Source organism: Dromiciops gliroides, chromosome 2, assembly GCF_019393635.1.
Source record: "Dromiciops gliroides isolate mDroGli1 chromosome 2, mDroGli1.pri, whole genome shotgun sequence".
Taxonomy (NCBI): domain Eukaryota; kingdom Metazoa; phylum Chordata; class Mammalia; order Microbiotheria; family Microbiotheriidae; genus Dromiciops; species Dromiciops gliroides.
The window spans coordinates 491,364,170-491,387,398 of NC_057862.1; the positions used below are offsets into that span (position 1 = coordinate 491,364,170).

Here is a 23,229-nt window from a genome sequence, read left to right on the forward strand (position 1 = left end):
TTAATAAATGCTTGTTGACTGACAAGTAAAGATATTGATAATAATATATGGGTATTCTGAATAAAAAATACTACTCAGATGTGAATATCTTTAAACACACACACACACACACACACACACACACACACACACACACTTTTTAGGTTTAAATTAGATCCCAAATTGCATAATTATATGACAGAGCTAGGATCTGAGTCCAGGTCTTCTGCTACCAAATCCTCTGTTCTTTCCACACTGCTTTCTCATTTTCCACAGAAAGGCCTCCTGACCTCCAGTCTTATGCCCTTTCCACTACAATACACTGCCTCCCTCTGCTTGAGCAGCAGGCCCTCGGTCACATAAATACCTCTGAGATACTATGGAACCAGCACACCCACAATGACTGCCTCTTGTTCAGCCTCCTAACACTTGCTTAACAACCTCTGACACAAGCCCAGTCTTTCAGTGTTTTTACTAGTCCAATCTGGCTTTTCTGTCAGCCTTGTTGAAATGCATTGGTTACACAGAAAGCATTTTATCTGACCTATCATGTCCCCTTCCACATGTAAATTCTTTCCACTGGGATTTCTCAGGGTCCTGTTCTTGTGTTGTCCATACTACCATAAACACTTGTGTCTGAAGCCCTGCCCCAGGGATTCCTGGAATAACACTGGGGGCCTTATGTTAGGAAGGTCAGGACATTTTTACATGAAGAACATGCACCAGCTCTCTCCAAACTCAGTCTCTATTGCTTGTCAAAATAGAATGAGATCTTTCCAAAATTAAATTCTTGCACCATTTTTGAATACCTACTGTAAGTAAGGAACTGTGTGCCTTTAAAGGGGTCAGGGAGGTAGTGTTGTGTTTATTTCTGGAAGGGCCTTTCAACACATTCCCATCCCTTCCTGGATTCAGTCTTTCCATTCTATAGATTCTCCAAATATGTTGCATTCTGGATAGGGAATTTAAAGTTCCTTCCTATTCCTTGGCCTTTTATAACCCACTCATTAGGGAATTCCAGCTATCTAACAAATGCATTTTCCAGCCCAAGCAACTTGCAAAGCCACCTTGCTATGTAATATTCCTCAAATAGGAGGGGAAGGAAACATTCTTGTGTGTGCTGTCTTTGCTCATTAGATTGTAAACTCCTTAAGGGCCAGGGTTGTCTCTCTTTTTATTATTTGTGTCCCCAACACTCAGCACATTGCCTGGAACATAGCAGGCCCTTAATAAATGTTTAATGGATTGGATTAGAAGAGTAAAGTAACCCTGAGAGAGACTTGCTGGTTCTATTTTGGGGGGGCTGGTGGAGTTGTGGGGTCAAGAGAGAGGTATATGTGATAACAAAACTGGAAGGAGGGGTAGCTAGGTGGCACCGTGGATAAAGCACCAGTCCTGGAGTCAGGAGGACCTGAGTTGAAATCTGGCCTGAGACACTTGACACTAACTAGCTGTGTGACCCTGGACAAGTCACTTAACCCTCATTTCTTAAAAAAACAAAAGGGCAAAAACCCCAACAACTGGAAGGAACCTTAAAGATCATCCATTCCAACCCACTCATTTTAGACAGATGAAGACACTGAGGCTCAGAGGAGAAATAACTTGTCCAAGGTCACATATAGGTGGTTAATAGCAGAGTGAGAAGTTAAATTCAAGTTCTTTCATTTCGGGTCTAGAGCTCTTTCCAGGACCCATAGAAAGTGATCAGAGGTGGAAATACAGAGAGGGCAGAGAAGGTGAAGGAAAGAGAAAATGGAGATGTAGTTTCAGAGATTCCATCTCAGAAACACTGACTGGATAACCTGGGTTATAGTAAAGGCTATTTCTCTGAGTCTGTTTCTTCCTTTGCAAAATGAAGGGGGGAGGGAGGGTAGATGAAAAAAATCTCTAAGATCCTTTCAAAGTCAAAATTCAATGATTTGCAAAGTCCTGCTCAGGTGTGACACCCAATCATAAGATTTAGAGCTGGAAGGAACCTTCCATTTGAAACCTTTCTAGTTTCAAATTGTTAGTGCCCTTCCTTTCCAACTACCCTATATTTATTTTCTTTATGCTGGCAAATGTACTTGTTTCCCTATTAGAATGTAAACGCCTTGAGAGGAGAGATTGCTTCCTTCTTTGTATCACTGGTACCTAGCAAGTGCCTGATACATAGTAGTAGGCATTTAGTAGATGCTTATTGATCGATCAGCTATTCCAACCTCCCTCATTTTACCTGTGAAGAAACCAAGGCTCAAGGAGACAAGTGACTGGCCAAAGGTCACACAGGTTGTTGTAGTTCTGTCGTTTCAGTCTGACTTCGTGACCCCATTTGGGGTTTTCTTGGCAAAGATACTGGAGTGGTTTGTGCTTTTTCCTTCTGAGTCTCATTTTACAGATGAGGAACTGAGGCAAAAGGGTTAAGTGACTAGCTCAGGGTTATTGTGTTTGAGGACGAATGATTTTTATTTATCTTTTGAGATGAGAATGAGGGACCAAAGAGGGGGATTCTTTCTAGCTTGGGAAGGGAGTGCTGAACTTTTCAAAGCTAGAGTTTATCCTATAAAACCTTCTCTTAAGCCATTTTCCTCCGGTTTCTGGTAACTAATTGCCTTTATAATAGGGATGCGATTATTTCTAATTCGCAGCCCTAATCGCATTCTTCTATGGGGCGGACGGGTAGGGGCCTGGGGGCAGAGTGGATTTAGCAACTCTGAGCTCGGGTAGCCTTTGTCAAGATTAAGGAAGACTGGGCGGAAAGGAGCTTTGGCGACAAAGCCACCGATTATGTCATCTCATCCCAAAGCTGCACAGCAGAAGTCAAGCCGCAGCCGCCCAGGACCAGCTAAAGCTGCGGTGGAGCCACACGATCCAATGCAGCAATTGCAGCAGAAGCTGAAGCACACGTTAGTCGCCCCGGGTAGAAGTCCCGAGAACCCTACTCGGTCTCGTGCCGCACCCAGGTCGGCTGAGAGAAAGGGGGGGGGGGTTGTAACTGCATCGCCATGGCAACAGTGACGTGATTTTACCCTGGATCTAATTGGAGGAAACCCCGTGGCCGAAGCCGCAGCCTACCGGCCAACCAAACTTGTGGGGCCTGACCCACCCTCCTTCCCTCCACTCCTTCCCCACCCTACCCCACCCCGCCCACTCCCCCTTCCACCACCACCCCCTTCCGCGCGCTCCAGCCTCATTGGTCAGCAGCTTGAAGAGAGGCGGAACGGACAGCGGAATGGCCGCGCCGCATTGGGCCGCCGCGGGCAGTGGGCTTGCCTCCGCCGCCGCCCGCCTCTCAGTGCTTGGGGGTAGGGTGAGACGGGGAGGCTCCTTCGCCGAAGCCTAAAGCGGATCAAAGTAGGGGCGATCGGAGGCGGTGAAGGTGAAGGTGAGAGCTGGGGGGCGAGAGTGGTCGCCCACGGCCCGGACCTTCCGCCGGGTCTTCCTCCCTGGGAAGGGGTGGCCAAGGCCAGCCGGGAGGTCAGGGAGTACCCTCTGGGTCCCCTCGGGAGGGAAGGGAGGTGGCGGGTGGGGGTGGGGTGCGGCACTAACCGCCACCGCATCCATTTTGTGCTTCTTGGAAGGGAACAGAGTCTGAGATGAGGTAGGGGCCGGGGCCGGGACGCCCCGAGGTGGCGGTGTGACCGGCCCTTTCCCGCCTCCCGCGGGCGGGGTGGCCTGGCTCGGCCTCGGTGTCAGGGAGGGTGGCCGCCGCCCCGGACTCGTCCCGGTCTGCCCGCCCGCACGCGCGTCGTTCCCCGCCCCCTCCCTTGGCCCGCCCTTCCCTCCTCCCGTTGCCGCCTTCTGCTTCCCCTCGTCTTCAGTTGAACCCGTTTAGCATTTGTTCGGGCTCCGATCTCGGCTAGGGGGATACAAAGGCGGCCGCTGCCCTCGGGGAGCCCTCTTTGCCTTGGTCTCATTCTCCCCACGTTTGCTTTTCGGTGGGGGGGGGGCGTCGTGTAGGTCTCGGGAGGTCACCTCCTCCTTACGCCCGAAGAAAGGCTGGGCGGGAGCCCGGGAGGTGTCGGGGGGTTTCCCCTCACTGCCCCCTCCCATACCTCGGAGAGGTCTGGGTCACCCCCGCCCCCCCATCCCTCTCTTCGGCTCCTCCTCCCTAGGTGCTCGGGCGGTGGGTGTGGCCGGGGTGGGCTGGGGAGGGCGGTGCTTCGGATACCGGCCGGAGAAGGGGGCTGGGATAGCGCTACGGAGACAAAAGGCGGCCGGAGCAGCCCCAGGTCGGGTGCCCGAGGTGCTGGGCGGGGTGCGGGGCGTATTGTCTGACCGCGTCGCCTCCTTCTCTCTCCCCGTCTCCCGCTATCTCCACCCTCCTTTGCTTTCCCTTCTCCCCTCCCGCGCCTTCCACCTTGTAGGCTTTCGAGGATTCTTCCTGATCTGGGCTGATTCTCTCCTGCCCCCACCCTCGGTGCTGCTTCTCCCTTTCCCTGGAGCCCCGCTGCTGCCGCCGCCGCCACTGCCCCCACTCCCACCCGAAACCTGTCCACTATGGAGAAGACCGAGATGATCCAGAAGGCCAAGCTGGCCGAGCAGGCCGAGCGCTATGACGACATGGCCACCTGCATGAAGGCGGTGACCGAGCAGGGGGCCGAGCTCTCCAACGAGGAGCGCAACCTGCTCTCGGTGGCCTACAAGAACGTAGTCGGGGGGCGAAGGTCAGCCTGGAGGGTCATTTCCAGCATTGAGCAGAAAACTGACACCTCTGACAAGAAGATGCAGCTGGTCAAGGACTACCGGGAGAAAGTGGAGTGTGAACTGAGATCCATCTGCACCACGGTGCTGGTGAGTCCTGGCTCCCCTACTTAAGGGGTGGGGGGGAGTGGGGCAGGTGAGAAGGATGGTTGGAAGCCACGGCTGAGCCCAAGCCATAGGACTTTGCCAGAAGCCAGGTCTGATCATCTTGCCTGATTTCCCATTCCTGAAATGAGAAATACAGGTACCACCTTCTGAAGGGAAGGTGGAGGTCTTTTGCTGGTGGATTTGGAATTTTTGCTAGGTGGCTCATATTTCTGGTTCCTTAATTTCAGTCCTTAAGACTCGAATTGCTTTTTAATGAGCAAATCTTTTTACTGTATACTTTGTCATAGACTCAGTACGTTTTAGGGTTTCCACCTTTTTACATGACTATATGATTCACTGGTTTGGTAGAATCAAAACCAAATAAATACACATTAAAAAATATGAGCAGGATTTGTTATTACAATAATATAAAAATATAAGAACCTAATATTTACCAGTTTACCAATTTAATCTAAAAATCTAAATGCAGCTTGAAGATTTTTCTCTGAAGTAGAGATCTTTAAAATATGGAAGTTTCACAGTTCTAGGTGTTCTATATCTTCCTTGAAGGGAAGAAATGACTGACACAATTTGGAAATTCTAAAATACACTGCAACACAATTTGCAAATGTAAAATACAAACACTGGCTTTTTTTGGTGGGGGAGAAGTTGGCTCTTCTACAGCACAAAAAGATAATTCTGATGTAGAATATTCTGTATAATACCAGCAAAATTTGTCACAACTTTACATTTTCAAGCTGTTTGCACTTTATTAAAGGAATCTAAAGTTTTGCTATTGGCTTGTTTTAAGAATAGATTTTTTAAAATATGTAAAACTTTATTTTGAGGTTCAGCAAACATGGGGGGGGAAAACAATGGTGTGGAGGCAAAGCAACTAATCATTTTATTTTGGGCAGTATAAGTTTTAGGAGTTTACTAACATTTTCCTGCAGTTGCCTTAGTTTAACTGTGATCTGCTAAAATGGAATCATTTCTGGCAAGCAGTAGGTAAGGGAAGTTTTCCAAGCTTTTAAAACTGTTCTGCCTTAGTAAGGGTGGATATGTTGGGTGGAGTGGGTGACTACTGTGATTCAGCCTTGTTACTGACAGCTAACATTTTTAGCTTTGTCATTGCATGTACAGAATTTTACTCTTGATCAGTAAGGTACGTTTTTAAGTTAACATAATACATATTATATAAAGTTCTTAATTTTTAGCCCAGGTCATCCATTGTATTAGTGCTCTTAAAGCTATTATGTGTGGGAATTCCTATTTCAGCAGTAGAAGATATTTTTTTTTAATTTTGAAAAATAGTGGGTTTTCCCCTGACAATATCTGCTAATTTGTGAGGCTAAATCTGTATTTTTTGCACGTTTGATTTTGTGTTTTCATGCTTTTGGTTTATGTTTTTTCATTACGTTAACCACTATTTAATACATTTGCTTTTTCTAAGCAAAGATGGGGATGAACATCAAGTGCATCCACTGATACATGTTGTAAGTAGATGTGGGCATTGACTGAGTACATTGCTCCGATGCTTGACAATAGCACTGGTTTTGGATTTAGAAGATTGGGGTTCACATCCTAGCTCTTCCATTTGCTAAGCAGTGTGACCTTCATCAAATCACTTCACCTTGCTGGGCCACCAGTTCCTAATCTATCAAATGAAGGTTTGAAGGATTTTTAATAATCTTGATTACTCAAAATGTTGAGACAATAGCTGTGCTCTTGAAGAAATTTTCCGAGATAAGTCTATGTCCTGTGTAGCTCTTGAAGTTTTGATACTTAGAGTTTGGGGGAAGTGGCTGAACAAAAGAAAAAGTGGTTTGTTTTGAAACAGGATTGTTTTGAAGGAAAACTGAATCCCATCTGAATATATGTGTGTGTTAACTTTTTGGAAGGGTGGTGATTCATCAAGAATAATTAGAATGGGGTTATGCATATATTCCTCATTTATTCTTGTTGATGGATTAGTGTGATTTGAGATGACCTTTGAAAGAGGCAAGTGTCTTAAATTAGCTTTGTAGTGTAATCGTTCTGTGTACCCAGTTTGGGGAGAAGGCCTGGAGTTGAAGGAGAGAAATACATACCAAGGGAGTCAGAGAGGTTGAAGCTGAGAGACCAGAAAAGGATATGAGTTATAGTAGCTGGGCCTTTGACATTATTGGTGACTTAATTGGGAATTGGTAAGGATGTTTATGGGGAAACATGGATCTATTTCATGTAGTAGTTTATAAGTTACTTTATTCAATGTGTATATGGGCTGATTGATGAGAAGTAGATGAGTAAAATAATCCATATGTTAGTAATTTGGCTACAGGGTATGTAACATAAAGAGTACTGTCAAAGTCATGAGAAGGGTGAAATGGAGGATCCTTTCAGTATGATCTAGAAGATGATCATAGTGTTTATTATAATATGAGAGAAGTCTTAGGAAACTGCTTCAGTATCTATAAAATGAGGCAATTGGATTAGATTAGGATTTAGAACTAGAAGGACCTTAAAGATCATCATCTAGTCATTCTACCTATTGGGGACCTTAGTTTCCTCATCAGAAAAATGAGGGACTGTACTATGAAAATCTTTGGGGCCTCTCTAAGGTTCTTTTTGGTTCCCATAGTAGTCTAAATACTTTTTTGTTCTGATATTAATCCAGATGTTATGACTACCTAAAGAAATGTTCCTATAGGGGGCAGCTAGGTGGCACAATGGATAGAGCACCAGCCCTGGAGTCAGGAGTACCTGAGTTCAAATCTGGCCTCAGACACTTAACACTTACTAGCTGTGTGACCTTGGGCAAGTCACTTAACCCCAATTGCCTCACTAAAAAAAAAAAAAAAGAAATGTTCCTATAGAAGCAAGCATAGCCTAAGTTAAGAAGGAATAGAAATACGCAGAATGAGATTATTAGTGAAGTGTCTCCTAGAATTAGTGGGAAGTCATTGAAAGACTTGGTGAGATGGATTGTAGTTATATGAAGTAGTTGAAGATGAACAGATTTAGGAAAGATTAGTATGAAATCAATTGGTAAAATAGCATATGTAAATTCAGGAATTAAAGGAGTCCTTTTGGAGTGAAGTGATGAGAAGGGCTTGTGTTTGTTCCTTTGCTGCTGGAGGAAATCACTACTGAGTTGTCTGTCTAATCTCCATGGGCTTTCACTTTAGCCCTTTCCTAATCTACTTTTATCCCAGTTCCCTGAATATGGCCATTCCAAAGCTTCTCTCCTCAAACCTCCCATACCACCCTCTCTCTCTCAACAGAAAACTTCTGAAACTCATAATTTACTGAGAAAATAAAAAGCTATTTCCTTTCCTCTCTCTTATCCTATTCTGCAACTCACAATTTCTTGACATTGACCCCCGTGCTCTCCTGTATTCACCAAGGCCAACCCTTCTACTCGCACCCCAATCCCTTCCCATCCCTTCCCTTAGAAGATTACCTTTATACTCCAAATTGGCTGAATTCTTCCCTTTGCACTGACAGCTGTACCTGGAATGCACTCCTTTCTCATCCCTACCCCTTAGAATCCCTAGCTTCTTCAAGATTTAGATCAAGTCACACTTTCTACCTGAAGCCTTTCTTTATTCCTTCCCCCACCCCCTTCCAAGTCTCCAGTTTTTGGTGCCTTCCATTCAAAATTATCTTGTATCTATTTTTATGTATATTCTGTATATATCTGTATGTACTTGTTTTCTTACTTGGCTAGATTGTGAACTGGTCCAGGGCAATGACTTACACTTTTGTCTGGATCTTAGCACCTGGCATAGTGCCTCGCATTAATATGCTGCTTAATATAAATGCTTATTGATTGCCTACCAACATGCCCAGGTCTCCCCTTTCATAAATATTCACTTGATCATAACATCTTAAACTGTCATCCTATATTTTGCTTTTGACAAGCCAAACTCCTAGAGAAAGCTATCGGTTCTTGTTGTCCCTACTTCCTCTCTTCTCACTTTTCATCTCCTTGCATTATAGCTTCCAACTTCATCACCCAAAAGAAAATACTCTCTTCAAGATTACTAATGATTCCTTAATTGACAACTCTAACCCTTTTTCTCTTCACCTTAGTAACTGTTAACCTTAGTAACTTTTAGATACCCTCTCCTGGATACTCCTCAGTGTCCTTAATGTCCTTTGTTGGATTAGCAATGTCTGAGGTCGGATTTGAACTCATGAAGATGCATCTTCCTGATTCCAAACCCAGTGCTCTGTCTACTGTGCCACCTAGCTGCTGCCTTTCCTACATTACCAAGAGCCTATTAGAACTTTGCTATTTCCCTTCAAGGTACCACCATTCTTTTGTTTGTTTGTTTGTTTGGCAGGGTCACACAACTAGTGTCAAGTGTCTGAGGTTGGATTTGAACTCAGGTCCTCCTGAATCCAGGGCTGGTGCTTTATCCACTCCACCACCACCATTCTTTTACCAGTCACCCAGTTTTACAATCTTAGAGTAAACCTCTACTCCTCACTGTCCCACACCTCATGTAGAAAATCAGTTTCCAAGTCTCATTTGATTCTGTATCAACAAAATCTCTCATATCTGTTACATTATGTCCAACTCATTCCATCACCCTGGTTTGGACCATTGTCACCTCACTTAGAGTATTGCAGTAGCCTTCTAATTGGTCTCCTTGCATCCAGTTTTTCCTTTATTCATTCCATCTTGCACACGTATATATTCTGAAAACACATCTGACTATGTCACTCCCCTGCTCAGAAAATTCCAGTGATTCCCCATTCATTGCCTCTAGAGTAAAATACAAATTCCTACCTTTCTAGACTTTTATAGCACTCGTTACATACCCTGTGGTCCAGCCATACTGACCTATTTGCTGTTAAGCACGGATGATATTCCATTTTATCACATTCTTAGAAGGAAGCTTCTTTCAAAGCTCTACTCAAGTCTCCCTTCCACATGAGGCCTTTTCTTAACACCCCTTCAATTACTTTGTATTTCTTTTGTGTTTCCTTATGTGTGCTTATTGTTTTCCCCATTGAATATAAACTCTTTAAAGGTCACAGTTAACTAACATAATAGACAATAAGTACCTTTTAATTTAAGGTCCTAGTCTGAAAAAGTCCATCCAGTATATGTATATGTATATTTTTTGTTGTTCTTGTTGTTTGGTTGGATAAGATCAGTTGATAAAATGGCAAATAAAATTAAAAGGAGTCAATTTGAGGGGTGTGGTAAAGAGATGAGACGATCTTGAGTTTGTTCAGATAAGGATAAATGAGAAACATCAAAAGGTTTGGGGACAGGATTATATCCACATTTTGGAAATGCAGAACCCTGCTGTTGGGTGCTCCTCCCAAAATTCTTTAAAGTCAGTGACTTAGAACCAGAATAGAGTCTTTGTCTCCTAAAATATCATATTGCTGTGCTGTTTTGAGAAGTTTTTTCTTATTCTGAGTAGATTTAATTCATTGCAATTGGAATTCATTCTGATTTTCAGTACATTGGATACATTATGGTTTCATGAAAAATCATTAGGTATTAGATTCATATGGTTAATGTTGTCCAAGTTTAACAAGCAATTCATATAGATAAACATTAAAATACAGCCATGTAATAGTTTAAAGGTTAAGTTAAACTTGATAATTCACAGACCTCTGATTTTAAAAATCTGATTCTGTTGAATTAAAATAACTTTAGTTTACTAGAATACTTGAAGGTTAATTTAGTTCAGTCACAATCTTGAAATAGAACCAATCCATCATTCTCAAGGATTGGTGGATTTCAATGATCAGGTCTTAAAAGTTTATTTTTGTGAAGGATAGCACACTGGAATAATTAATGAAGAACCTTATCTCCAGAATTTTGAAGGAAAAGGATAATTGACTGGTGGGGTAGACTACAATACTGAAAACAGTATAGTTCCCACTCATTTGTTTTTTAGATTTTAATCTCCTTGGAGATAGGCTTCATTCTTTGTCATACTAAGATAAATTGGTATTACCCTTTACCGGCATTCAGAGTGTCAATTGGTTATTATAATAAAAGTGGATAGAGAGTTCAGTTATATTGAACTGTTTTCATTATTGCCCACTGAATCTTTGCTGGCATCTTAGCTTTTTGTATTTTTTTAATAGAACTTCTTTAATCACTGTCATTTGTGTTCTATTATTTGTCCCTGCTATACAAATTTAAGAAAAATGTCATTTCAGCATAGGTGCAAACATTGTCCTTTTTTATTGTTGTTGTTGTTGTTGTTTTTTAAACAGAAAGTCACAGGTTGACCAAAAGCACTACTGAAAGACCAGGTGTCTGTCTGGCTAAGAATTCATTAGCAGTTTAAATCTGTAGATTGTCAGGAAGATCATGAAGATACAAGAGAACACAAATAAAATAGAGTAGTGAAAACTAAAGCTATGCTGGAACCAGTTCCATTGTGTGGAAATCAATATATGTCTATCTTGGACCCCTAAATAAAGTTTAACTATAATGGACTAAAAAAGCTTCATTGTAATGTGGTTTTTTAGAAGAGGGTACTAGAGCATGGATCTCCTATAAAGGTATTATCGTGAGTGTACTGTGTACTCGTGACTGACTATGGCTTGTACTTCTGTTGAGAAAAATTATTTTGTCAGGATGTGTCCTTGGTCACATTAATTCTTCTTTTAAATTACCATAAAAATCAGTGGGGCATAGTGGATTGAGGGTGGATCTTAGAAGTCAGGAAAAACTGAGTTTAAGTCCTGTCTCTGATACTAATGTTTTGATCAATTTCATCCTGCCAAATCTCTAAACCAGACAGTGTGTTATGTAGGAATTTAGACTTCTATCAGGCCAACCCCCTCTCCAACCAGTATAGTCCCATCTCCCCCTCCTTCCACCCAAAAAGATAGTATAATGGGCAAACATCTGCACCCAATGCTAGTTTTTCAAAAGAACCAAATTCTTAAGGCAAAAAAAAGTGGTATAAAGTCTGAATCTGTGGTTATACAACATTCCTTTCTTGGCTGTGGATCTTAAGAGGAGGTTAGATAATAGATTAGAGGACAAAATGAAATTTTTCCAGTTTTAATATGAATTTCTATAGCCAATGACTGATAGCTATGACAGTCTTTACTGAATGCTTTAGTAAGGGCATGAGATGTAAAGGTTTCTTGGTTGCCTCCTTTACTATATGGAAATGACCCTAGATTTTAAAAGGCTGTATCATTAGGGTTCAAGTTCTGGAAGGTCCTACCAGACATCAGTTTGAGGGTCAGCATAGATAAGTTTTAAAGGGCCTTAATCACCAAAAAGTTACGCTATTGCCATGTCACCATTCTGCCTGCACTCTAGTCTCTACTTTCATCTGGGAACACAGTTCAGTTTCCCACTCCTGGGGCACCCTGGGCTTTTTAAATTGGTGAGCATTAACCTTATTTTGACCATATCCAGACCTACCACTTCCCCTTCTGAAACACCATGGATCTGTCAATATCTTTTGAAATCTATGATATAATATTATCAGATTTGTAGATGACTATGAATTAAAATACCAATTGGTATGGAAGTGTCTTTTGAGAGGGTAGGGCCATAATAGACACCATAAACTGCTGCAAATACTCTGGAGAAAATGTAAAAACTAATGGTTGTCCAAGCTTGAAGTCATTATATGAAAGTCTGATGGGAAGTTGTTGGTACCAGCTAAGGAATGACCACCTCGTAGGCCACACACTGAAGGCATGAACAAAAGCCTACATCTTATAGAACTCATTGGATGCCATGTGTTAGGTTGCTTCTGTCAGTAGTTATGCTCTAGAGATGCCTGTCTTGTGGCACACAGTGCTACCTCCTAATAAGTTACTATGGTAATGGGTAAGCACAAAGCAGTTTCCTTCCTGTGCAGATGCTATTCTACATTGAAGAAAGATATTTCCTTTTGTTTTTTATTAATCTACATGTGTGGGGCAGGGGAGGGGGGAGGGATTATAATGATACGTCTAGGGAGGGGAAAAGTTTGACCAAAGGGGATGGATGAATAAAAGTCCATATTTTTCAGAGAACTGGTAGGGACAAAAATATTTTTGTTTTCTCATGTTGTGTAGGATTATCTCAATTTTTTCCCCTATTTCTAACTCTTAAGTACAGTGAACTAGAATCGTCACTTTGATTATATCAATTAAAAGTATGTGTGTATGGTCTTTCTTTTTTCTTTCTTTCTTCTTCTTCTTCTTCTTCTTCTTTTTTTTTTTTTTTGAGGCAGTTGAGGTTAAGTGACTTGCCCAGGGTCACACAGCTAGTACGTGTCAATCAAGTGTCTGAGGTCGGATTTGAACTCGGGTCATCCTGATTCCAAGACCGGTGCTTTATCCACTGTGCCACCTAGCTGCCCCTTGTATGGTCTTTTAATGCTGAAGAACTGTAGATATGAGAAATTCTTAGTTTGGGGTTAAAGTCTGGTCAGCATTGGTCAAAGTATTGTAATAGTAAAGCAGTAGTGTCAAACTCAAATAATAATGGATCCCTGCAGGGTGCATATTGACTTAGAATACCACAAATCAACATTGTCTGTGTTGTATTTATTGGTTGTTTTTTGTTGTTGTTAAACATTTTGCAATTACTTTTTTCCTGGTTATATTTACAGATAAAATATCTTCAATTTAGTTAACATTCATTTCTGTTTTTCTATACAATTGAGTATGTTCCCTTTGTCACCTGGATCTTTTCTGTGTGTAGTTGGATTTATTCAGAATGTGTGGTTCAATTCAGAAACATTCCTTAATTGACCATTATGTTCAAGGTAACTGTGCTAGGAGTGGTACAAAAACAATTTACCCTCAAGAAGCTTACATTTTACTGATAGGAGAGGGGCTTTTATTGGTTAATTATATACTCTCTAGGATTCACTTATTTGATTTTCACTTCAACAGCAAGAGATGTTTTATAGTTTTCATGATAGTTTTCCAAATAACCTTCCATTAGCTGGGGGGGGGGGGGCAATGGGGGTTAAGTGACTTGCCCAGGGTCACACAGCTAGTGTCAAGTGTCTGAGATCACATTTGAACTCAGATCCTCCTGAATCCAAGGCCACCTTCAAATCCACTGCGCCACCTAGCTGCCCCTATTAGCCTTTTCATGGATCTCACTTTAGCACCTAAAAATAGAGAAATAACACTGCAAGCAATGGAACTGTGTCATTTGAGAAATTTCCATAGTTTGATTTAGTATTTAATATAATTTTATTCTAAGGTGTTAGGATATTTTTAAACAGCAATCTGTTTTCTTTGATATGGAAAACTATTCCCCCTCAACCCCTTACTTAGAAGTGGTGACCTGATTCACTTTCTATTTCTACAGTTGCCCAAAGTAGTACATGAATTATGGTCTGCTTAGCCATGTATGTACTACTGAGGCCTGCATCAGATATGAAGAAAATATTCACAATGATGAAATCACAGATCCTCAAAGAACTGAAATAGTTGGTAGCCTGGTGAAAGCTCTCCCTTTTTTCATCTACAACCTTAGTAAAGTAGATTTACAGCTAGAAGGAACTTTAGAAGTTATCTGGTCCAACTGCTGCTTTATAGAAAAGGAAACTGAGGACCAGAGTGGTTAATTGTCCCACAGTAAAACTAGAATTTGGCACCATGTACCCTGACCATGAATCCAGTGTTTTTTCCATCGCATATCACAGCCTTGTACTTAATGTCAATTATAACTAGTTTACCAAATCTGAACTATCACCGTTGTACTTCTTCCATAGTGTCTCTTGATTCTGGCTAGCTAGTGTTGGAAAAGTTTGGCTAATTTTCTCGAACCTACATCTCTTAATTAGCTGAAGTCAGGCTGCAAACATTATGCTTAGTACTTGGTCCCTTAGTCATGATTAAGAGACTTGAAATGTTCATAAATTTACTATGGGACTGTTGATAATGCCAAGAGAATTTCCTTTAGTGGATGTCAATCAGAAGAGTTCTGGAGGTAGATCTTCACAGAGACAACTTTAAAATGAATTGCAGAATATAAAAGTTACAAAGGATTATAAAGAGAAAAATCACCTGGGCTTATAAGTAGTGTTATAAAAATGTCTTCTGGAGTGTGGCCTGACAGATTTGGGGCAGCTAAAGAGGGGAACACAGTTAGCAATGTCTGGTTTTTTTTTTAAACTATTAACCATTGGAATGGTAGTGTGGCTATTTGAGGCCAAGGCAAAATATTTTTAGAGCTTTACTCTGCCCTGTGTACACAGAACAGATTCAAGGTGTGGGGGAAGTGGTGTGAAAAATAGGTGATGAAGATGTTCAGTAGTGGTGGTGGTATAAAAATTTACCAGATGTATCTCAAAAAGGAAAACTTGGATTACAGTAAACAGTTGTATTTAACATCTGGTGGAATGCTTTTATTTTTTATTATCTGATTTAAGACAGTTGATTCTTAATGCTGACTTAACTATCACGGTCTAATCCAGTTTTAATTTATAGGACATGGTAGGAAAAAGAATAAATAAGGCCTTCTTTCCTAACTTTTGATGGCACCTGAATTTCTTTGACTAAAATTTGAAAGAAGTGGAATGTTCTTAGAACACCTGAAGACATTCAGTGCCTCATTTATCTTTCTGGGAAGTGAATAGCTTATCAAAAATGTGTGCAAGACTTGCCTGAAAGAAAAGCTCGTTTCAGTCATCAGAGCTGCTTCCTCCTGCTCTATCAGCAGATCTTAAGCCTCGTACTAAACCACAGGCTTAATAGTAGCATATAATATTTCAGCACTTATTAAGATTTAAGTGTGTACAACCAATTGAATACTTTTCCATACAGTAGTATTCTTTTCAGATCTATTACAAAGCAAGAATTTAACCTCCCACTACTTTCCTACATGTATTTTGTTCCTCTAACCAAACCAGACTATTTGGAATTTCTTGCCCTTCCCCAATCTCCACTTATCAATCCTGCTTGCTCTTTAACATTTCAGAGCAAAGGGCAATTTATGAAAACTAGTCTGTTTTTTCTCCTAACTCCTGTAATTCAACCACGTGATTCCTGATAGTCTGCCTATCATATAACATTTCATATTCCTCCTTGTATTATGGCTTGTCTTATATCCCTTTCATTTATTAGGGATTTGAGTATCCTTGTTCAAAGAACACCATTAATCAGTAGTGATAAGTTAGATATTAGGAAGGTCTCTGATGCTTAACTAGCTTTTCTATCCCTAAGCAAGCCTCTTCATCTATTCACTCCCTTAAGTTATAAATATAGGCATTCCCTACTATTGACCTTCCTTGGTATTGCCCTGTATGACACTTTAAGACATTAGTGTTAGAATAAATGTTGTGGAATTTGTGGTCTAATAAAGATCTTAAATGATGTATACAACTCTAATACAAGATGAAATTGAAAGTGCAAAAAAGTATAGGGTGCTGTGTGAGTTCAGAGGAAAGAGAGATTTTCTCATTTGGTAGATTGATTGTAAAGTCCTCAAGTTACAGAGACTGTGTCTTACTCATCTTTGCTTCCTTCCTGATGCCTTGAACATGACAGATACTCAAATATTTGTTAAATTGGTGAGATAGTTTAGCACTTTGGAGAAGATACACATTAAGCTCTCCAGGAATGTATATCCATGCATAAAAATCTCCAAATACAGTGGGGGAGTACTTCTCTCTCGCCTCCATTCCTAAAGTTAAATCAGAAAATATTTGTGACATTGGCATATTTTAATAAAGTGATTTTATTAATTTAGGTTTGCTTAGGCTTATTTTTGTCTTTTAGAAATGTATTGAGGGGCAGCTAGGTGACTCAATGGATAGAGCACTGGCCCTGGATTCAGGAGTACCTGAGTTCAAATCTGGCCTCAGACACTTGACACTTACTTAGCTGTGTGACCCTGGGCAAGTCACTTAACCCCCATTGCCCCACAAAAAAAAGAAAAGAAAAAAGAAATATATCAAAACCTTGCAGTGATTAAAGAAACAAACTGAAGAGTAGTTTGAAATACTCTTTGTAGAAAAATATAGCAAAACAATATTTTTGGGAATTTTTTCTTCATGATATAGGGCTGCCTCCTTTGGAAGGTACCTTTTTAAAACATGTATTATTTTAGTTGATTATCCATAGCTAGTTTCAAAATTCCTGTTTAGTTAATGGATACCTAAAGAATCTGTGATTTCATTGTTTAGGCATTCCTTCACTGATACAGATTGAAATATTCTATAACTTAGTATATGGTCTTCAGAAGTTGAAAGGACCAGAATATTCCATCACCCTCCCAGTAAGCTAGTATATGCCAGAACTTGTATTTGACCAGCATTGTTTTTTGAGAACCTTGGGTCACTTCCACATCATGGTGATATGTCACAGAAGGATTTTATTTTGTTCTTCAAACTCAGTTTTATGAGTAGTGCTTAATTAGTATTCTACTCCTTCAGAAGGACCTAACTAAATGATGTAGTTAATTTCACCTCTCCATGACAGTTATAAAAGAGGTTTACTAGGCATATAAATGCCAGGCATATAAGTATTCAATTTTTTTTTTTTAATTTTTTTTAAGTAGAGGGGAAAGAAACTATGGAACATGTTCATGCATGCATTTTAAGAGCTCCTGGTTCTAGAATCTTGAGTTGGAAAGAGTCTCAGGAGGTATTTAATACAACTCATAGTATCCTTCTCTAATTATATTTTAATTTCCCCCTCTTGATTGTTCCCCCACCCCCCATGCACACACATACTTTTTAATTTTTAAGCTGTACCTGTGATTTCAATGGTAAACTAACTACCTGGCCTGCAAATTAGGATCTTATTGTTAACAGCCTTGGACGCTGAGAAGTTAAGTGAGTTGTGCACGCTCACAGCCAGAATATAAAATGACAGAGGTAGAACTTGTACCAAGACCTTGCTGACCTGGAGATCAGTCTCTGTCCACTAGACCATATTGCATCTACTGGTAGGACTGTCTTTGTTGATGAAAACTAGAAAAAATTCTGGTAGTCAGTTTCTGACAAATAGCTGTGTGACCCTCACAGATTACTTAAACCTCTGGCACCCGAGGGAGCTCTCTTTAGACTACAGGTTGCAGAATAGACTGGTTTGGGGGGGGGGGTTCTTTATATCAATCACGTATATAAACCAGTAAAAAAACAAAAACACCCAACTAACCTATTTAAGCTACTGATACATACTTAGCTTGACTGTCAATATCACTGATGATACAATTTAATAGATGTCCTCAATGATTGAGAGAAATAGGGCCATGAATTTAATTTAAAAGATGTTTGGGCTCTAGAGGAAAGGAGGAGGAAGGGAATCTGTGTTAACCAGTCTTTCCATATGGATTGACCTCTTTTGAGACTACCCACAAAATGGGTGAATCCTCAAATGCTCCTTAGCTGGTTTTGATTCACTTTATCTCTATGATAGTATTTATGTTTTTCTTCTTTGTTTAGTTATCTGGGTAGTAGCTTATTCTTAAACTTATAGTTTTGTTGCAGATATAGTGGGAACTTTTCCTTAAACAATTATCTGGAAAATCAGCACCCTGATAATTTAGATGTTAATGGTTCCTTTCTATAATTGAAGTACATCTTTAGACTTAATAAAAAGGTAATCATGTTACATAGTTGTAGGTCACATTTCCTTCCTTGTAAGCATAAGACCGTTATCTTTCTATACTTCAAATCTTAAGAGTCCATAGCTTAAGTGCCAACTTCTGAAAGAGGCATTCCTGATTTTCCTCTCCTCAACAATTATTTTGTATTTGCCTTCATTAGATTTATATTTGTGTCCACATTATTTCCTCAATAGGCTGTAAACAACTTAAGGTCTGGAATGGTTTCATTTTTGTCTTTTTTTCTGTGCTAGGCATGTAATAGTTGCTCAGTAAATGCTTATAGATTAATTTTTCTCAGTCATTTCCTTGGAGTTAGAGCAGAACTTGACCCATATTTACTAGAGCTAGAAAAGCAGTGTTGACCTATTTTTAATTCTTATAACATCCTTACTATGACTTCAGGATGTCTGTCCAATTTAAGATTACTCATGACTAAACCAAGACTGTGACTTCCTGTGCAGCCTTTTTTTTCCTTTTAAGGAAAATGAACATTTTTATTTCCTCACCAGTTTTTCTCCTTTCCTTTGCAGTAACTAGGTACTTATTTCAGAATTCTTGAATGACTTAAAAGAGCTTTTGGATGCTAATGTGCCAGTAATAAACTACTTCATTATTTGGCCATCACATTTACTCTTTGACACTAATAATCTGTTTTTAATACTGGTAGACAAAATTTTGGAGTCTCATTGTTTTTAATGGGCACCAATAAATTTCAAAAGATGATACTAGAAACACCAATAGATGTTTATATTTAGCTATCCTCTGGGTCCTGAATTTCTGTGATCATAAAGTATAGGTTCATTTCCCTGACTGCCATCTTATTTTCACAGAAATGGTACAGAGATATGGATATAAGGGCTACAGGGGCAGCTAGGTGGTGCAGTGGATAAATCGCCGGCCCTGGATTCAGGAGGACCTGAGTTCAAAATGGGCACTTCACACTTACTAGCTGTGTGACCCTGGGCAAGTCATTTACCCCCAATTGCCTCACACCAAAGAAAGAAAGAAAAAAATAATAAGGGCTAGAAACTGTTTTTTAGGACCCCATTCATTATAAAGCAGAGAGAAGGCTCTTCTAGAAGAGTTGTAAGCTGGTAATCAGGTTAAGGGCAAGTATTGTAACTGTTTATGGCAACTTAAGGTTCATTGCCTGTTTTGTGTAAGATAGAGCAGCAGAGGGTAGCTCTAGCCCTCCTATAATTCTCTAGTCCTTTTTTCTTTACACTGCCCCTGCTTCCCCCACCCCCACCCCCCAATGAGCAGCAGCAGCATGTACACACTTTGTGGTGGGAAGCCATCTCATGATATGACTTCTAGCTGGAGTGATAAGAAATAGGAAATATTTTGTAAGAAAATGTTTACTGTTGAAAAATTGGGGTGGAGATGAGGCCACCCCATTTCACACAAAGAAACCAGACACTATAGCAATTGTTACTGCCACAGGAACTTAGTGCTCTCTAGGGAACTGATACATAATGAAGATACTCTTTAGAGTTTTGGGAATAGTTAAAGGTTTTCTTCAAACATATTTGCTTTATTTTAACCATTTTTGGCTTATAAAATATGTTATAGGTGTTCTTGCCTTCTAAGCAAAGAATGTTCTCTAGAAAGAAAACCTTTTCTTGATGACTTTGGGGTCTGTGAAGGAGCTGAGCCTTGCTAATTGTGGTTAGCTTCCTTCCTGAGAATTCCAGCTTCTCAGTGTGCTTTGTCTTTGCACACAGGAATTTCACTACTGTTTTCTAAATTTAACTGATTTAAACCCAGAGTTGAAACATTAAGCCTACTAACTTGATTGGTCCCTGAACCTGTTTGATTTTCTTCCAGAGACATCTCTGATCTAATCCCTAAATTATATTTCTCCACTGTTACTGCAAGGTAGTTAATTACTTTATTCTGATATCTACTCCCCTCTCTCCCATCCCCTCAAAAATGTTATTTTCTAGTACTTATTCACAAATGCATTCTGCAAATTCGGAGGTGGTTAATTAATACATGTAAGAGATAACTGTGCTTATCACCATACTGTTTCTTTTAAGTTTTCTCACCTAATCTCTAAAAGTCCCCCAGTTTAGCTATACCATATGATCCTTTCAAGGCTAAGTATCTACCCAGTGATAGCTCCCTAAAAAGAATGGCAGCTTCTATGCTTCAGTACTGATTTGGGATCTTCCCACCTGTGCATTCTGAACCTGATTTGCCTGTTCTTTGATCCCATGTACATACTCAAAAATTCTCTAGATTAACAAACTTTGTGTGCTTCATCCATCACAAAATTTCATATACAGTCAGTTATATCTGAGGTTCTTGATCTTTTTTTTGTGTGTGTCATGTATTTTGATGACTAGGTGAAGCCTATGGATCTCTTCTCATAATATTATTTAATGCATAAAATAAATAAGATTAAGAGGAAACACATTATATTGAAGTACACTTATCAAAAAGGACCATAGATCATCTTGTCCAGCCTTCCACATTTTAGAGTTGAGGAAATTGAGGCCCAGAGAGGGGAACTGACCTACTCAGGGTCACACGTATGTAGTAAGTTCTATCATCTCAAAAATATAACAGACCATCACCCTGGAGGTGAGGCCACCCCATTTAAAAGTCCAAAGGTCATCTTTTAATATAATTTTTACTGCTATGCCCTGTGGAACCCTGAGGGTTATTAAGATTTAGGGCTATTGACTCTATAGCCCAACACTGGTGCCTTTTAAATTACTTCATCTGCTTTTTATAGTTCTCTTTCTTGCTATCAGTGTTCTCTTCTTGCTCCTTACTATCAGTGTACCTAAGAGTACCAACATTTTCCTGATCTTTTGATTTGCTGTGAGTTTGCAAATAAGATTACCAAATTTGTAAGAATGGAGTATAAAGTAATTAAATATTCCTGAGGCAGGGCTTGATCACTTAAATCCAATTCACTTAAAGTCATGCCATCACCCTGAAGTCCTCTTTGAAAAGGAAGGACAAACAACAAAAGCAACAACAAAGTGCTTTATTAATACATGGGTTTTTATGGTATCTCTTGGCTACTCAGACCTCTTCCATTTAAATGAGGTTTCTAGGTTACACGGATCTCATATTCAGAACGTTGTTAAATTACACATAATCCAGGTATCTTCCATAGTTATTTATTTTTCATGGCTTTTCTAGCATTTCTGGAATTTTCCATTTTTTATTAATAGCAGTAATGAGGTGGTACTTTTTAGCTTCTTATTCTATGAGGACTTTCCTCCTGTCCTTATAACTCCTACATGTAGGCTTGTGGTCTGTTTTCCTTAGGTTTGACTACAGAGCTCTCTTTTTCAGCCTGCTTTTCCATTTCCTAAAAGAACATGATTTTTAACAAAGCTGACAACAACTATAGATTCAGCTGATCTCTTTTAAAAACGTTGTCTATTGAAATGCCTTTGTGTACATATGTACTTTTTTTTTTCCTTCAGGGCAGTGAGAGTTAAATGATTTGCCCAGGGTCACACAGCTAGTGTCAAGTGGCTGAGGCCAGATTTGATCTCAGGTCCTCCTGAATCCAGGGCCAGTGCTTTATCCACTGCGCCACCTAGCTGCCCCCACGTGTGTACTTCTTTAATGCAAACATCGTGACAGAATCCTATTAGTAAAAATGTTCAAGTGTCAGCTTACTGGCCACGTAATTCTTGGCCAAGTCTCTTCTGAGCCAGTTTTCTCATCTACATTATCAACTTCAGTATTGAGGGAAAATATTTTGTAAACTTTTAAATCATTAGAATAGATTTTAGTAGTCTAAATATGTGGCTGAATGACCTTTTGTTCTAAGTAGCTGTCAATCTATCACCTAGTGACAGTGATTAAGATGCTATATTAGGGGGGCAGCTAGGTGGCGCAGTGGATAAAGCACTGGCCTTGGATTCAGGAGGACCTGAGTTCAAATCCAGACTCAGACACTTGACACTTAACTAGCTTTGTGACCCTGGGCAAGTCACTTAACCCTCATTGCCCCCCGGGGGCAGGGGGATGCTATATTAGAATTCGAAATTAGCTAACTGATAGCTGAGTTTTAAGTAAGATCTTGTTTTTGAGGTTAGTTTTATTTGAGTTCTGCAAAACAAATCATTATACAGATGAAGAAATTGAGGCTCATAGCTTCATGTGGGGCTTTAATAAAGGTTTGCAAAACAATTTCTGTGTAATATCTCTTTTGTTCTCACAAGAATCTTTTTAGGTGTAGGTGCTTTTATGATTCCCATTTTAGAGATGAAAAAAAAATGAAGTTGAGAGGAGTTAAGTGATTTGTCCAGGGTTACACAGCTTGTAAGATTTTAAGGAGGAATTCAAACACCAGATTTTCATGATTACAAGTCCAGACAGAGCACTATCCAATAATAGTGATAATAATAGCTAGCATTTATAAAGTAAAGTACTTTACAGATATCTTATTTTATCTTCAACAACTACAGGGGGGCTAGGTACTAGTATTATTCCCATGTTACAGGTAAGTAAAAGTTTAAAGCGTATTTAAATAGTTTATATTTCTTCTTTTGTTTTTTTTTTTGTTTGCTTTGTTTTGGTGAGCCAATGAAGGTTAAGTGACTTGCCCAGGGTCACACAGCTAGTAAGTGTCAAGCATCTTAGGCTGGATTTGAACTCAGGTCCTCCTGAATCCAGGGCCAGTGTTTTATCCACTGCACCACCTAGCTGCCCCTACATTTCTTCTTTTGAATATTATTAGTGACCATCTTAAAAAGTTGCCAAAATTTAGACTTGGAAAAACTCTAAAGGTAAACACCTCATGGCCATTAAATTGGCAAACGTGTTAAAAGATGGGAAAATTCAATGTTAGACTGTGGGGAAGCAGGCATGCTAATTAATTCACTGTTGGAGGAGCTGTGAATTGGTCCAACCATTTTCGAAGACAGTTTTAGGTAAAGTGAAATAAACAGGACTCTTAACAG

General features: G+C 40.0%; 1 protein-coding gene across 3 annotated transcripts in view; it reads left to right on the forward strand.

Moving 5' to 3' along the window:
- The first annotated feature begins 3,193 nt into the window (after positions 1 to 3,193).
- Positions 3,194 to 23,229, forward strand: part of YWHAQ (tyrosine 3-monooxygenase/tryptophan 5-monooxygenase activation protein theta) — a 38,806-nt gene continuing 18,770 nt past the window's right edge. The window contains exons 1-2 of one of the 3 annotated variants that reach the window (XM_043984525.1): positions 3,194 to 3,343; positions 4,326 to 4,752. In XM_043984525.1, coding sequence (XP_043840460.1) covers positions 4,459 to 4,752 — 294 coding nt within the window. In that variant the 5' untranslated portion in view covers positions 3,194 to 3,343; positions 4,326 to 4,458. Of the gene's footprint in view, positions 3,344 to 3,411; positions 3,436 to 3,844; positions 3,869 to 4,325; positions 4,753 to 23,229 lie in introns of those variants that run through there. The other 2 variants (XM_043984526.1, XM_043984527.1) reach the window with 2 other exon arrangements.